Source organism: Chiloscyllium plagiosum, unplaced genomic scaffold (assembly GCF_037043375.1).
Source record: "Chiloscyllium plagiosum isolate Xiang-an unplaced genomic scaffold, Cpla_swu_hap1 HiC_scaffold_52, whole genome shotgun sequence".
Classification (NCBI taxonomy): Eukaryota; Metazoa; Chordata; class Chondrichthyes; order Orectolobiformes; family Hemiscylliidae; genus Chiloscyllium; species Chiloscyllium plagiosum.
In genome coordinates this window covers 5,171,208-5,187,972 of record NW_028270190.1, presented here as the reverse complement: position 1 = coordinate 5,187,972, position 16,765 = coordinate 5,171,208, and the positions used below count along the sequence as shown (strand labels likewise).

At 43.7% G+C, this 16,765-nt stretch overlaps 1 protein-coding gene across 1 annotated transcript in view; it reads right to left on the bottom strand.

Annotated features, from left to right (window-relative positions):
- Positions 1-2,065: 2,065 nt before the first annotated feature.
- Positions 2,066-16,765, bottom strand: part of LOC148134756 (uncharacterized) — a 32,803-nt gene continuing 18,103 nt past the window's right edge. The window contains exon 6 of the mRNA XM_087985356.1: positions 2,066-2,973. Within this exon, the coding sequence (XP_087841482.1) occupies positions 2,066-2,973 (908 nt within the window). The remainder of the gene's footprint in view (positions 2,974-16,765) is intronic.

Sequence of the window (16,765 nt, the reverse complement as noted above, 5' to 3'; positions counted from 1 at the left end):
CCCCCTCTAGCCCGCCTGAAGGATCCATATCCTGGGATATTTAGTTCCAATCACATACTTCACTCAACAAATTCACAATCACACTCCCAGGTACCAGGTGGGCGGCACAGTGGCACAGTGGTTAGCACTGCTGCCTCACAGCGCCAGAGACCCGGGTTCAATTCCCGCCTCAGGCGACTGACTGTGTGGAGTTTGCACGTTCTCCCCGTGTCTGCGTGGGTTTCCTCCGGGTGCTCCGGTTTCCTCCCACAGTCCAAAGATGTGCAGCTCAGGTGAATTGGCCATGGTAAATTGCACGTAGTGTTAGGTAAGGGGTAAATGTAGGGGTATGGGTGGGTTGTGCTTCGGCGGGTCGGTGTGGACTTGTTGGGCCGAAGGGCCTGTTTCCACACTGTAATGTAATCTACTCTAATCTACTAATTCAAGCCGTATGTTCACCTGCCTTACCGACTTCTCACATTAAAAGACGTGTCCATCAGACCACCAGACTCTTTGTGTTTATCATTTGCTCCCTGCCTCCTCTTTCACTTCATCACGATGACTTCAGTTTCTCGTTCGTTAGAGGCTTTAGTTATTACCTTATAACTAACCTTGTCGTTTACTTCTCATTTCCCTGTCACATTAGTTTAAACCCTCCCCAACAGCTTTCGTAAAAGCACCCCCTAAGACATTGCTTCCAACCCGGTCCAGGTGTAGACTGTCCAACTTGTCATAGTCTCACCACCCCAGAACCAGTCCAAATGTCCCAAAAATTGGATCCCCTCCCTCCTACACTGCCTATCAAGCTACGTATTCATCCTACCCATTCTTTCATTTCTACTCTGAATGGCGCACGGCACTGGTAGATAACTGATTTCTTTTAATTTGAATAATATATTAGCTGTGTCAATCAGAGGCTGGTTTCACTGTTTGCTGTTCAGTTTGACGACGCCAGTCAAGCTGAAGGCTCTGGATCCAAACCATACTGTACCAATCCACACTGTACCACACTGTACCTTCAGCTTCAATGCCAACTGTTCCAAAGACAAAGGCCAATGATCCACACCCAAGTTGCTCCATCTCAAAAACCTACCGCCCAACAAATATTCTGTTCCTTTACCAAGATGCTTTGTCCTCTATCGTCTCAAGGAATATCATGTGGGCTCCACGCCAACTGTTTGCTAAACAAAGGGAGCTGAGATCGGAACCGAGGAAGAGAGTATTTGAAGGTGTGAGAGGTGCATACAGATTGCAAGAGGTAGGAGGAGCGAGGAAAAACAGGGTGATAGAGAGGGGGCAGTGAAAAAAAGAATAAAAACTGAAGGAGGCCAGAGAGTGAGAGAGGTTCAGTGTGACCATGGGAGGACGATAGGAAGGGGAGAAAAGAAGGGAGAGTTATGAATTCTGCCGAGGCCCAGTGGGAGTGGGTGACCAAGAGGTGAAAGCAAGGACAATGTTCCTTAAACATAACTCCTGAACTCGGAACTCCTGTGCCCTTCCAACACCATTCTCTGACAATTTGGACGTCGTGAACAGTCTATTTCTCCACTCTCAACTTCTTCATATTGTTAATTCTGCTGCTTATCATGTCTTAATGAGCATTTTAATCCTTTGCAAATTAAAGTTGTTGATATCTCCCTTGTCTGCTGGTTTGATAGTGAGGTTGGGGTTGGAACGGAGGGAGTGGAGGGCTGCACGTTCCGAGGGTGAGAGGTTGGAGTGGGTGAGAGGGGTGGGGGAGTTCAGGTGGCGGTTAATATCACGGCGGCAGTTGGCTATGAAGAGGTCGAGGGCAGGTAGGAGGCCAGCACGGGGTGTCCAGGTGGATGGGGTGTGTTGGAGGCGGGAGAAGGAGTCGTCAGAGGGTGGGCGAGAGTCTTGGTTAAAGAAGTAAAGAAGTTGTTGATAGTCAATGGGATGGGATGGTGCTTTTTCTGATTGGCCCCTGAGTTGAGAGAAATATTAAAATGTGGCCTTCTGCCCCACAAGGGGATAAGGCTGGAGTCTGTTCAATATGTTAACATAGTGACAGGTTGCTTTTCTGCTGAAACATTGAATTGAAATCTGAAATTCCCGGATGGATTGATTAATGAGTGAATTGGATTGATTGATGAATTTGGTTAAAGGGATATTTCAGCACATTCTTCAGCTGCTGTCTGAACTTAGTCTGGGTCACGGCATAAATCGCGGTGTTTGTGCAGCAACTAAGGAGCTGCAGTATGAAGCCCAATTCACGCACATACTCATTCAAATACACAGACACATTTCCAATCCAGTCCATCCGATACCATATAAAATACACCATTAACAATGACCATAACAGGAAGAAATTTGCCGAGATCACAAATAGTAAAACAATGGACTTTCTTCGATTTTGCATCTCTGTGTCAGACTGAACGTCCCTATTGGTGTGAGCCCGGTATCTCCTGCGGGCTCTGCTGGTCACTAAAATGTGTCTGACAATGAAAACATTCAGCAACAGAATCAGGAGAAATGGGAGAACCGGGTTTAGAATGTGGTGGAGGAACTCGATTGTGACCCAGACACGGGAGTAACGAACAGCGTCTGTTACATCGCAAAACCAGGGCATGTTCGCCAGCCGATACCGAGCTGTGAGCATAAAATACCAGAAAATGTTCTTCAAACAGCTCAGCACAGTCACGGCTCCCAAAACCATAATCGCTATTTTCTCACTGCAATATTTACTTTTGAACTTCTTGCAACAAATGGCCACAAATCGATCAAAGGTGAAAGTGACGGTGAACCAGACAGAACAGTCAGTGACTGCATAAAGCAGGACGGCGTGGATATTACACATGGGGATGGACAACAGGAAATAAAATTGTTCGTAATAAACAATTGGAATTTGCCTCAATATCAGGTCGAGGATAATGACCAGTAGATCTGCTGCTGCCATGGCCCCCAGGTAACGTCTGACACATTGAGACAATCCACAGTCTTTGCAAAGCAGAATGAAGATCGTCACTATATTAACTGTGAGGAAGAAAAACAAACAAGTTATACATCAGCCTGGTGTGTCAGTTATCAGTTTAGTCGAGAACAATGTGAGCTATTCAAACGTATTGATCTATTCAGATATGTATTGGAGTAATTGAAACTGAAGTAATAAATCATATGTTCTGACTTACAACAATACGATGTAAAATGCCAGAAACCCTCCCTCCCCAAACATATAGATGCAGATCCATATGAACAGGTGATTTCTATAACCTTCCAACACCATCAGGTCACCTGCATATACAGGTCACAACATAACAGTTCTTAATACAGAGTGTGAAGACATTGCCGTCGTGAAAGACTATCTCCCAGTTAATTGAAGAAAGATGGAGCTTAGACGTTTAGGTGTTTTAATCTAAATTGTGGTCAATCCTCGATCTTGACACTACAAAACTGTGTCTCTTTCTCAGTGGAACACTGTTTGTCCTCTTGGGATCTTTACTATTGTTCGTTTAACTGACATGCGATGATTGACAAATTATGTCAGTTGCAGAACGCTCTGGAGCATGTCGATGATAAAATGTTCCACAAAATATCGTTTGCAGACTCGACCATAGAATATCAATCGTGGAACGTTATCGAATTCTAAAGATCAATAGAAAAGGGCCCTTCTTCCCAGCCACTCTGCACCAGTCCAAAGAAAGCACCTACCGGTGTTCCAAACAGGATCCAGCTTCCGAAAGATGCCACATGAATAGAAGCAGAGATGGTTCATTACTATCACAGGAACATAACATTTCGGAGCATCAATTGGCCCTTCAGTCCCTCAAACCAAGTCGACTATTCAATAAATTGCGGCTAATCTGATTGTGATCTGACCTCGGCCAAACCTGGGTAACTACTGACTAGTTTCTATTCCTGAATCCATTTGCCTTCAAGTACTCAATAAATTTTGGGTCCAACGCTCACTTGGCAATAGAGTTCCAAAGACTCCTCATTGGAACAGAAAATAAACTAAAACTCCTCGTCTCTGTAATAAATCGAACATGCCCACCTCAAAACGCATACGTTCCCGACGTGTAGTCTCTCCAGTTTATGAGGTGTTTTGTTGGGGTTAGATGCACTCTCAACCATGGGAGGTTCATCTTTTCAATGACGCCATATTGTTTTTCTTCACCGGCATAACGTTTTGCTGACCATCCTGAAAGTCTTGCTTAAATGCCTGTTACGGTTCCTAAGACCATACGGTATACAAAGAGAATTCGGCCATTCGACCCATCAAGACGGTCCTGCTACTCAATTTTTTAAAAAAATCCCATTCCCCTGACTTATTGTTTATCCACCGAAATTCTCCTGCGTGTAGTTTTATATCCCGATCGAGTCAGATGTCCGTGCCTGAGCTCAGGGGAAGTCCTACTTGTGTACCTACCAAGCAGGAGGATCTCTCAGTCCATTCCACAGCACCAGTTTAGGAAAGCAACAATTCCCCCTGCCTGCCACTTCCAACGTCAATATGATGGACCATGCAAGATAGCTCCACATGGACTGTGATTGTTCAGGGGCACTATGGGCTTTCACAGTTGGCACCAGTGGCAAGGATGCTGGTAAATTTCTGGAGCTCACTGAATTCCAGTTGAGTGACGATTTTCTCTGGCAATGACGTGCTGCAGAAAGTTGTGGTACCCAACGTGATTTTTGCTGTGAGAGTTCAAATGCCAATTATTGCGGGGAGAATATTCAGTTCCATTTAATCTCACAGAAGACATCTCTCCCCAAACTCGACTCAACCCGTACTTTGCAAACAAGCTTCAAGGCAATAGATTGATAATTTGATATAAGATCCTCTTTCACAATTCCACAGATGATATCCATCATTCGGAGATCAACCCCTCCTTTTCCCTGTTGTCCAACCCTGCCAAATTAAAATGTTCATGATATTCAGGACTCAAAATTGATCATTCTGCAGCCAGGTTTCTCGAATGTTTTGAAAGCATATCCATTTAACTTAAATAGACAAAGTATCTTCCTTGCTGTGGTGGAGTCCAGAAGTAGAGGGCATAGGTTTTGGGTGAGAAGGGAAAGATATAAAAGAGACCTAAGGGGCAACTTTTACACGCAAATGTACGTTTGTGAAATGAGCTGCCAGTGGGCGTTGTGGAGGCTGGTAGAATTGCAACATTTCAAAGGCATCTGGGTGGGTATATAAAGAGGAAGGATTTGGAGGGATAAACGTCTTGGTGCTGGCAGGTGGGACTGAATTTGGTTAGGATATCTTCTCGGCATGGACAAGTTAGACCGAAGGATCTGTTTTCGTGATGCATGTCTCTATGACTGAATAACGTAAGGAACGCTGCGAATTCCTCAATATTTTTGAAAATACGACACACATTCGCATGGAGTGCCTTCCATTAAATCGTTTGAAAGAAATTACTCTCAGTTCTATTGTCAACTTTATTCCCCATTTTGACTGACTAAGAAAAAGTCTTACATTGTCATACTCACACAAGTTGAACTACTGGATAAAGTTTCATGGCACCATCACCATTCCGAAATATATCCTGTCCCATCAGCAAACAGGATCCACCACTGGTGGTGGGGCCCTTGTATACAGTCAGGAAAGTGGTTGCCCTGCAATTTCCGAAATATTGATACCAGAAACCAACTGGTTAGCAAAATGAACAGACTATAAACAACTCCTGCCCTCTACATCACTTATCAGCCATAAGTCATTTCTCCTCGGTTTTTAAAACCAGTCAGAGAAAGCATTGAGAACGACAAGGACACAGAATGCACTCTTAATATGGTACTTCAATGTCGATGGCCAAACAGTGTCTCCACGGGCCCATTACTGACTGATCAGGGCGAGGCACCAAATACACAGACTGCGGAAGGATGAATGAACCAACTCGTTGGAAATATTGTCACTCAACTACTTGTGAAGATGGATCTGTCTCGAACAGCATTTCACAGCACACACTCCTGACTGAGGAAAAGTTTCAGCCTCATACTGGATAGACCACCCACTCTGTCATGTGGCACTATATCTGGCGAAATAGGGCATGCTTATCAAAGACCGAGTAAATGGAAAATGGGTATCCATGAGGCACTGTGGGCTATCACTGGCTGCAGTACTAATGGCCTTCACTCCATAGCAAAGTCAGAAGTGGGCTGTTCACTGATGGTTTCGAAATGTTCAGTACTATTCAGAACTACACCTATACAGAAGCAAAGAATTCAATCCTTCAAGAGCTTCAAACAGGAAGAGAGTGAAGTCATTCAATTGGAGTAGATCTTTAATCATTCATGCCTGTTACACAGGAAATTAGGATGCAGCAACTTCCACCATACTCTCTGCATCTTCCCCTCGTGTTCGCAGTTGCCCCACAGGGATAGCAAATGTTCCACAGAATGTGGTTGAACATTGTTCGGCAGAATGCCATTTCTGGCATCTCCTGAAGCATGTAGTTCAGAGAATCATCAGGATAATACCTGAAACAAATCTCCACGTCAGGAAATTGTCAATTTCCAGAACGTAACACATAAGATCAAGGAGTCCAGTTGTGCCATTTCAAAACCAGAAATAAATAAAAGGCCATCATATCGTCATTCAGCGCTGAAAACCTAATCAAACATTGAATAACATAATGGCTGTTCTGAATGAATCTAGAGCTCCGTTATACACACAGAACATCAGGAATTCAACCCCCTGGCTTCCTCTCAATGACCAGCCGACCTCGGACGCTCCACCGTACAAACAATTTCTGGAAATCAAACTCACTGTCTACCAGGTACTCTTTGTCAAACCTATTATTTTTAATATTCTCAGGGAAATTCAGCAAACCTTTGCATGATTTTACAAGACAAAGCATAATTTCCGCTTAACCAAACCATGTTGGCCTCTGGTGGAGTTCAGCTATAGTAAGTGTCTTGTAATTCCTCCCTTAATAAGTCTAGCAGACTCCCCGCAATAATTGGCAGACTGCATGGCGCATAGTCTCATTTTTTCTGTTTTTCCCACATTTGAGTGCAGGTGCCACATTGGGGGTTCTCCTTATTTGATGGAACGCTCATGCAATCCAGCGATTATGGAGAAGCTGGGTCCACTACTTTTCATTATTAATAGAAAGGAAGTATCGTTAGAAAGTTTGCAGATGACACTAAAATTGGACTGCGAATAATGTTACAGCAGATTACAACGGGATCTTGATCAGATGAGCTGAGAAGTGACAGATGGAGTTTAGATTAGATAAATGCGAGGTGCTGAATGTTGGTAAAGGAAATCTTAGCCGGACTAGTGTTAAGGCCCTAGGGAGTGTTGCTGAACAAAGAAACCTTGGAGTGCAGTTCCATAGCTCGTTGAAAGTGGAGCCGCAGTTAGATAGGAGAGTGAAGAAGGCGCTTGGTATGCTTTCCTTTCTTGGTCAGAATATTGATTAAATGAACTGGAAGGTCACGTTGTGGCTGTACAGGACATTGCTTCGGCCAGTTTTGGAATATTGCGTGCAATTCTGGTCTCATCCTATCGGAAAGATGTCGTGAAATCTGAAAGAGTTCAGAAAAAGATTTTAAAATTCGTTGCCTAGTTGTAGGATTATGATACAGGGAGAGGTCGAATAGGATGGGGCTGTTTTCCCTGGAGCCACGGAGCCTCAGATTGACCTTACAGAGGTTTATAAAATCATGAGCGGCGTGGATAGAATAAATAGACAAAGTCTCTTCCCTGGGGTGGGGGTGGGTTGTAATCCAGAACTAGAGGGCAAAGGTTTAGGGTGAGAGGGGAAAAATGTGAAAGACACTGAAGGTGCAACTATTTCTCGCAGAGGGTGATATGCATATGGAATGAGCTGCCAGTGCAAGTGGTGGAGGCTTGGACAATTGCAACATTTAAAAGGCATCTGATTGGGTGTATGAATAAGAAGGATGTGGAGGAATATTGGCCTGGTGCTGGCAGATGTGACTAGATTGGGTTGTGATATCTGGTCAGCATGAAAAATGTGGACCGAAGGGTCTGTTTCCGTGCTGTACATCTCTATGACTCTATGATTCCGCAAGCACTTATTTTAGGACAGTTTATGAGTTGCTGCTGACGTTTTATCAGAAACCTTGTTTATTTCGTTAGAGACAGTCTGAGAACTTTTCTCCTGCTCCCATGTTGTTTATGTCATTGAAATACTTTCAGTGTCTTCCCTTGTGAGGACAATGTAAAATACTTGTTTAAATTCTCTGCCTGTTTACTGGAACCAGTAGGCACAGTGAGGAGGATGGTGATTATAAGCAAACTCATCAGAGCCAAATGTGTTGCCTAAGTTATGAGGTCACAGCAGCTTTTTCCAATTCTTTTGAAAGAGTGGCTTAAAAAAAGTGAAGTGGGTGATGACATTTCGTGTTGTTTATTCAAATTAATTTACCAGTATTGTATTCGCATTACTTTCAGACGAGACATCTGCGGAACACATTGAAGTTGTAAATGTTATCCTAAGCGCATATAAACTAGTATTGGACACGTACAGAAACGTTTCGGGAATCAAAGATAGGGACTCTGGTCAAACATTACCTGAAACAGAAAGAATCAAACAAAGTAATTTTGATCACTTTATTCAAGGTAATTTGGCAAGAGCATTGAACATAGATGGAGTCATAGAATCATAGAGACGTACGGCACACAAACAGACCCTTCGGTCCAAATGTTTCATGACGACCAGATATCCAAACCCAATCTAGTCCCACCTGCCAGCAACCAGTCCATATCCCTCTAATTCCTTCCTATTTATATCCCCATCCAGATGACTTTTAAATTCTGCAATTGTACCAGCCTCCATCACTTCCTCTGGCAGCTCATTCCATACACATACAATCCTCTGCGAGAAATAGTTGCACCTGAGGCCTCTTTCATATATTTACGTTGCACCCTAAACTAATGCCTTCTTGTTCTGGACTTCCCCACCCCAAGGAAGAGACTTTGCCTATTTATCCTATCCATGCCCCTCATGATTTCATAAACCTTTGTAATGTCACCCCTCAGCCTCCGACGATCCAGAAGAAAACAGCCCCAGCTTATTAAACCTGTCCCGATAGCTCAATCCTCCAACCCTGGCAACATCCTTGTAAATCTTGTCTGCACACTTTCTAGTTGCACAACATTCTTCCGATAGGAAGGAGACGAGAAATGCATGCATGTTCCAAAAGTGGCCTAACCAATATCCTGTACAACTGCAACATGACCTCCCAACTCCTGTACTTAATACTGTCATATAACTTTCTAAGAACGATGCTTACTTCAGAGGAGTTCACAGATGCAGCTCCTAAATGTGTCGGAATTCAAGTGGAAGAGCAGAGATTGAAAGCGAAAAGATTAGCAGAAACGCTGAATGATTATGACTTTGTTCATAATTTGATGTACAGCTTCCAATGCCAATGTGTATCTGTGAGAGATAGAAGTTCGGGCAAAGACAAATCCTCAGGTGGTAAGGGAGAATGGGATCGCACTGAAGATAGTGAAAATAGTTTACCATAGGGTAAAAAGGAAACCCATGAGTTGAAAAGAAAAGTAAAAATACTCAGTGTTTTCATAGCAGGAAAGTAGGCCATATGAAGACACTGTTGGTGGTTCGATAAAGTACTGTGCAGACGGATGTGGAACGCAGGATAGGCCAATGAGTTTTGTTGAAATGTTAAAGGAAAGTACAGGGGAAGCGAAAAGTCTGCAACAGAATACATAGCCTGGTCAGGGGTTGGATGAAAAGAAAGTGCCAGAACTCCTTCAACAATTTATTTGCAGGGGTAAGGTTTACAAGTATATGCTAGAAGGAGCACGTAAAGAAATTTTTGGCGATATGGATGCAAACCAATCTTTGATGCTAATAGATGAGGGGAGACGTAATTCAGAAGTCCAATCGCCAGAAGGAAAGGTGTTAACATGTGCAATTCATGGTGTGACAAGAAGAGTTCCATTAAAAACGTTAGGTTGGAGTGTTCGATGAAAAGTGAAGGATTGGTGGGAGGGGAAACGCTTGGATCCAGGAATAAAACTTGCCCTTGGTAATGATAAAGCTGGACCATGCGTCGGAATGCAGCCTAATGTGGTTGAAGACCCCGTAGAAAATCAAGAAATTGCGTTATTGCAGGATGTATATACTAGGGATTCTCCTGACTGTAATAACAACGTCGCAAAGAGTAAGGCTGAAGCAGCAGGCGAATTCTAAGAATAAACAAACAACAGCCAAATATCTCATACCTGAAGTGCAATGTATGACTTGACATATCACTCCTTGTATATTAATAAAACCTTTAGTTATCGAAGGCCAAAGACACGGGAAAAATCTAAATTCTGCATTTTAATCAGCAGCTACCACGAAACTCATGAAAGGATACAACAACAATAACTAGTTTTAAAGTTGTTAATTTTTTGGTTTTAAATCCTGCGTCTTGAATCTCTTTATTATGACAAGCTTGCAATTTCAAATAGACTTGCCGAACTGCAACTTGGTGTCATTTGATTTCTGACCTTGCCCACTGCAGTCCAACCAAGCACTTCCAAATTGTATTCATTGCAGACTAATTTGATCAATCCGTTGAGACAAAAAATAAAAAGATGAGGTGGAGGTAAAAATGGATAATCTTAGTGCCAAGAAATCAACTACCTTCCAATAGAACGATGAGAAACTAAAGCAAATGCATCAAAAAGCAGACAGAGAAGGGGAACCTGACATCCAGAATTTTACTGTCTTGGAAATGAGGTCTTGATGAGGAAATGGACACCATTGCACATTCAACTGGACAACAAATGGGCAGAAATGAATCGTGTCGTATCGTAGAAACTGTCGATAATAGAAAGGATGTGTTGCAGGAAACATATTAATTACCAGTTGAAGGTCATCTGGACATAAGGAAAGCTGGAGACAAAAGACAGAAAGATGTCTGATGACTTGAACTGCATATTTATGCGTTTGAATTTTGCCAGACATATCATAGGTGTCGGGTATTGAGCAGAGAAAATCAAAACAACACTTTCAGTATCAATTCCTGCCTTTCAGGAAGCTTTAACAAGTGTTCTAATAGTTTGTGTGTTTCATTGCTAAAACAAAAAGTGGGAATCAGTATTTGCTGACCAGGATAGCTGTCTCTGCTAGATTTCCAGAAGACATTCCATTACACAATATCACAGCTAAAAGGATTGCACAATGGTATCTCAATTTCTTTGACTAGATATGAACTACCCACAGAGGTACAATTAGGTCACGGTTCAAATTTCACATCAAAGCTATTCAAGGAAGTTGTGGATAGCTCAAGAATAAAACAGGCCACTACCACAGGTCTATCCAGAAGTGCAAAGAACATTAGAACGATGGCATCAAACTTTAAATACCACTTTGGAGGCTATCAAGATTATCCAGTGGATTTGGATAAAGAAATTCCGTTTGTCATTTCTGCAATTAAGGTAGACCAAATTAATCAACCAATTTCCCTGCATTTCAATAAGTGTTTAGCGACGAGGTGGGAGGACCACTGCATTTAACTAAGTAGATATTGATGAGCACACCATCAATCTGTTACAGGAGATACAAAAGTGGCCATTCTATCCATGAAACACGTAAATCATTCATTCTATCTTAGACCTTTTACACAGGAAGAGGAACAGGCTTGTCACTCTCTCCAGTTTGTTGCATAGGCGGAGGACGAGGCCATTCAGCTCCATGAGTCTGTTCGACAGGAACAGGTTACTCATCTCTTGAGCCTGATGCAAGGTAATAGTAGGATGAGGTCATTCGGCCTCTCTCGTATGTTGTACAGAAACAGGCCGAGGTTGTTAAGCGATTCAGGTCTGTCACATCGGAATGAGACATGCGATTCAGCCCCTCAAGCCTGTTCAAGGGAAAGAGGAGATGCCATTCAGTTTCACAAGCTTGTGACATGGAGCAAGAAGTGGCTCATCAGCCTCTTGAGTGTGTTGCACAGGAGGCTGTTCAGTCTCTAGATCCTGTTTAGGGCAATAAGAGTGGAGGCGCGTTTCGTCTGTCAGCCCTGTTGCAGATAACAAAAGCAGGTCATTCAGCCTTTCGAACATGTTATGCCAGAACAAGAGAAGGTTTGTTCGCTGCTGGTGTCTGATATACATTTACAGGAGGAGGCCAATCAGCTGCTAGAGCAAATAATACTGGACTCCGAGTGAACCATGCAGCACATTATCCTGGCACACAGCAATGGGATCAGTTTATTCAACTTCTTTAAATCATTACCACAGCAAATTGGAGGGATCATGAAGTGACAGGCGATTGTTATACTGGAACGAAAGGAGAAAATTCAGTCCTGTTGCAAACAACAAGAAATGGCTATGAAACCGCTGCGCTGTAGACATTTTATGCAAAAAGACAGGGTACATGTCTGTTGTTGGAAACAGGCAGAGACCAGAAACTCCTCCGATTCCACTGTCGGGATGTGGGAGGAGATTGTTAATTTTCAAAGAGATCTTTCAGCCCCTTCAAACAATTGCACATAAACAGGAGTATTCTATCCGCTTTAAAACCTATTCTGCAACAAGAGGTGAAGGGCATCCAGATGTTGGGCCTCACTCAGGGACAGGAGCGAGACTGTCAGGTCCTGGAGGTGGTAACACTGAAATACAACGAGGACAAAGGAACAGAAGGAGATCATTCAGCCACTCAAGGCCCCTACACATCAATCAGAGCACAAACTGTGACAATTACACAGGAAATTGAAGGGAACATAGGAATTATAGAAAGGGAGGAAGCATTTGAACAATCATGGCCATAAAGAAAAAAAATATTGAGAAGCTGACTGGGACTGAAGGCAAGCTAATTAATAGCACAACATTTGCAAAGCCAAACTGCAACCTAAGAGACAGCATGGTTCTGCGGAGGGGTAATCATGTTTGAATCATTTGCTCGAGCTCTTCAACAGATTTGACAGGCAAGGCAGAAAGTGAAGTTCCTGTTGATGTTATGGATCTGGATTTCGAGAAGACATTTGACAAGGTGATGCATGTAAGGTTAATCCATGATGTATATTAAATACATTTAGAAGATACTTAGATCGAGAATTGGGTAAACAACAAAATGCAGACAGAACGAATAATTGGTTTCATAAATGTCACAGGGTGATAGAGTCATAGAGATGTCTAGCGCAGAAATAAACCGTTCGGTTCAACTTGGCCATGCTGGCCAGCTATTCCAACTCAGCTAGTCCTACCTGCCAGCACCCGGAACATATCCCTCCAATTCCTTCCTAGTCATAGACCCATCCAGATGCCTTTCAAATGTTGCAATTGTACCAGCCTCCACCAACTCCTCTGGCAGCTCATTCCATACACATTCCTCTACGTGAGAAAGGTTGCCCGTTAGGCCTCTTCCACATCTTTTTCATCTCACCCTAAACCTATGCCCTCTAGTTCTGAACTCCCCCAACCCAGGGAAGACGCCTTGTCTATTTATCCTATCCATATCCCTCATGATTTTATAAACCTCTATAAGGTCACCCCCTCAGCCTCTGATGCTCCAAGGAAAACAGCATCAGCCCATTCAACTCTCCCTGTACGTCAAACCCTCCAACCCCGGCAACATCATTGTAAATCTTCTATGAACCTTTTCAAGTTCCACAACTTCTTTCCAATAGAATGGGTACCAGGATTGCACGCAGTATTTCAAAAGTGGCCGAAACAATGTCCTGTACAGCCGCACCATGACCTCGCAACTCCTTTGACCAATACTCTGACCTATCGAGGAAGGCATACCAAAAGCCTTCTTCACTGTGTGGAAGATGTAACGAGTAAGGCACCACAGGGTTTCAGTCTTGGAGTCCCCAACCGTTTGCAGTCTATATTAATGACTTAGAGACGGAATAGCAAATCATTTTGACAAATTATGATGAGACCGAAGTTGGGGACATGGTAAGTTACAATGAAGAAACAAGACATATGGAAATTAATATATTTTTAATTAATTTAAATAATTATATAATTAATATGTATCAAAAGTTGTTTGACGACATAAACGTGAATAAGTATGAGATCATCCATGTTTGTCAGAGTCATAGAAGGAGCAGAAAGCGAGGACTACAGATGCTGGCGATCAGAGCTGAAAAATCTGTTGCTGGAAAGGCGCAGCAATTCAGGCAGCATCCAAGGAGCAGGAGAATCGACGTTTCGGGCATAAGCCCTTCTTCAGGAATGAGTTATAGAAGGTCAACTGATTATCGAAATAGAGAGAAATTTCAGACTGCTTCATTAGAGAGGGTTTTCGGTTCTGGATTAGTGGTGCTGGAAAAGCACAGCAGTTCAGACAGCATCCGAGGTGCAGTAAAATCGACGTTTCGGGCAAAAGCCGTTCCTCAGGAATACAGGCTGATTGCCTGAAGGGTGAAGAGATAAATGAGAGGAGTGTGGTGTGTGGAGAAAGGAGCATAGAGTACAATAGGTGAGTTGGGGAGAGGATGAAGGTGATAGGTCAGGGGGAGGGTGGAGTGGATAGGTGGAAAAGAAGATAGACAGGTAGGACAAGTCAAGGGGACAGTGCTGAGCTGGAAGTTTGAGACTGGGGTGAGGTGGGGAAGGGGAAATGAGGAAACTGTTGAAGTCCACATTGATTCCCTGGTGTTGAAGAGTTCCGAGGCAGAAGATGAAGCGTTCTTCCTCCAGGCGTTGGGTGGTGAGGGAGAGGCGGTGAAGGAGGCCCAGGAACTCCATGTCCTCGGCTGAGTGGGAGGGGGAGTTGAAATGTTGGGTCACAGGGCGGTGTGGTTGATTGGTGCGGGTGTCCCAGAGATGTTCCATAAAGCGCAATACTAGGAGGCATCCAGTCTCCCCAATATAGAGGAGACCGCATTGGGAGCAACAGATACAATAAATGATATTGGTGCATGTTCAGGTAAAGCTTTGATGGATGTGGAAGGCTCCTTTGGGGCCTTGGATGGAGGTGAGGGAGGAGGAGTGGACGAAGGTATTGCAATTCCTGCGGTGGCAGGGGAAGATGCCAGGACGGGAGGGTGTGTTGTAGGGGGGCGTGGACCTGGCCAGATAGTCACGGAGGAAACGGTCTTTGCAGAAGGCAGAATGGGGTGGTGAGGGAAATATATCTTTGGTGGTGGGGTCTTTTTGGAAATGTCGGCGGATGATTTGGGTTATACGAAGGTTGGTAGGGTGGAAGGTGAGCACCAGAGGCGTTTATCCTTGTTACGGTTGAGGGCTGGGCTCTGAGGGTGGAGGTGCAGGATGTGGACGAGATGCGTTGGAGGGCATTGTTAACCACGTGGGAAGGGAATTTGCGGTCTTTTAAGAAGGAGGCCATCTGGTGTGTTGTGTGGTGGAACTGGTCCTCCTGGGAGCAGATACGGCTGAGGCGAATGAATTGGGAATACGTGATGACATTTTTGCAGGAGGTAGGGTGGGATGAGGTGAAATCCAGGTAGCTGTGTGAGTCCGTGGGTTTGTAAAAAATGTCAGTGTCAAGTCGGTCGTCATTAATGGAGATGGAGAGGTCCAGTAAGGGGAGAGAGGTGTCAGAGATCGCCCAGGTAAATTTAAGGTCAGGGTGTAATGTGTTGGTGAAGTTGATGAATTGCTCAACCTCCTCATAGGAGCACGAGGTGGTGCTCATGCAGTCATCAATGTCGTGGAGAAAGAGGTGGGCAGTGGTGCCGATGTAATTACGCAAGATGGACTGTTCTAAGCAGCCAACAGAGAGACAGGCATAGCTGGGTCCCATACGGGCTCCCATGGCTACCCCTTTGGTCTGGAGGAAGTGGCAGGATTCGAAGGAGAAATTGCTAAGGGTAAGGGTGAGGACCAGTTCTGCCAAACAATGAGAGTTTTGGGTTTCCTCGTGTATGAATCACAGAAGACAAGTATGTAGATCTTGCAGATATTAGATAAGGCGACTGGAATCCTTGCATTTATTATAAAAGGAATACGGGACAACAGTAAGGTGTTCCTGCCACAAATACACATTTGTGAAACGAAAACTGGAGCATCGTGTATTTTGATCGCTCACTTGTATGGGGTTGAGTTGCATTGGAAACAGTTCACAAGATGTTCAGTCAAATCTGCATTGTGAAGAGAGATTGAGTAGTTCAAGCCTGCACTCTCTGCAGTATCGAAGAACGGGAGAAGATCTAATTTAGAAATTATAAAGTTGTAAAGAGCATTGACAAACTAGAAGTCAGGAGACTGTTTCCATGTATGGAGCAATCGAAAGCAGAGATCAAAGCCTGTGAATAAAGGGTAGCTGATTTTTTTAAAACAAAGAGATGATTTGCGAATTGGTACAATTCATTGCCACAGAGTGCAGTGCATTCGGGGACATTGAACAACTAAGTGGTGATTTAGAGCAGGGAGTAAAGTGGAACTGAAGCAGGCATGACATCAGCCATGTTCGCCTTTATTGGTGTAGCAAGCTGGAGGGCTGAATTGTTGTTGCATGCTCCTGGTTCTTAAGTGTTCATGTAACACAGAGCCCAACAAATGTGCCACAGAATACTGAATGGTTACCAAACTGGAAGCAGATACTGGGAAAATCAATCTTGCTACGTTTGACGGCAGAAGCCATCGTCCTAACATCGTGATCAGTGTTGGGTCCTCAAATATTTACAATCAACATCCAAGATCTTGATGAGTGGAACAAATGTAATGTAACAACATTTGGCGATGGCATCAAGAAATTAAGTTATTAAGAGGAAGTGGAAAGATTGCACATGACTATAAAGATCTCATGCTCTGATTTACAGGAAATGGGGTTCGCAGAAAGTTATGGGGCCACTATAACTCCATTGCACGAGGACAAAGGTACAGGTTCAGAGAGAGTGAGAGAACGTTTGTGTG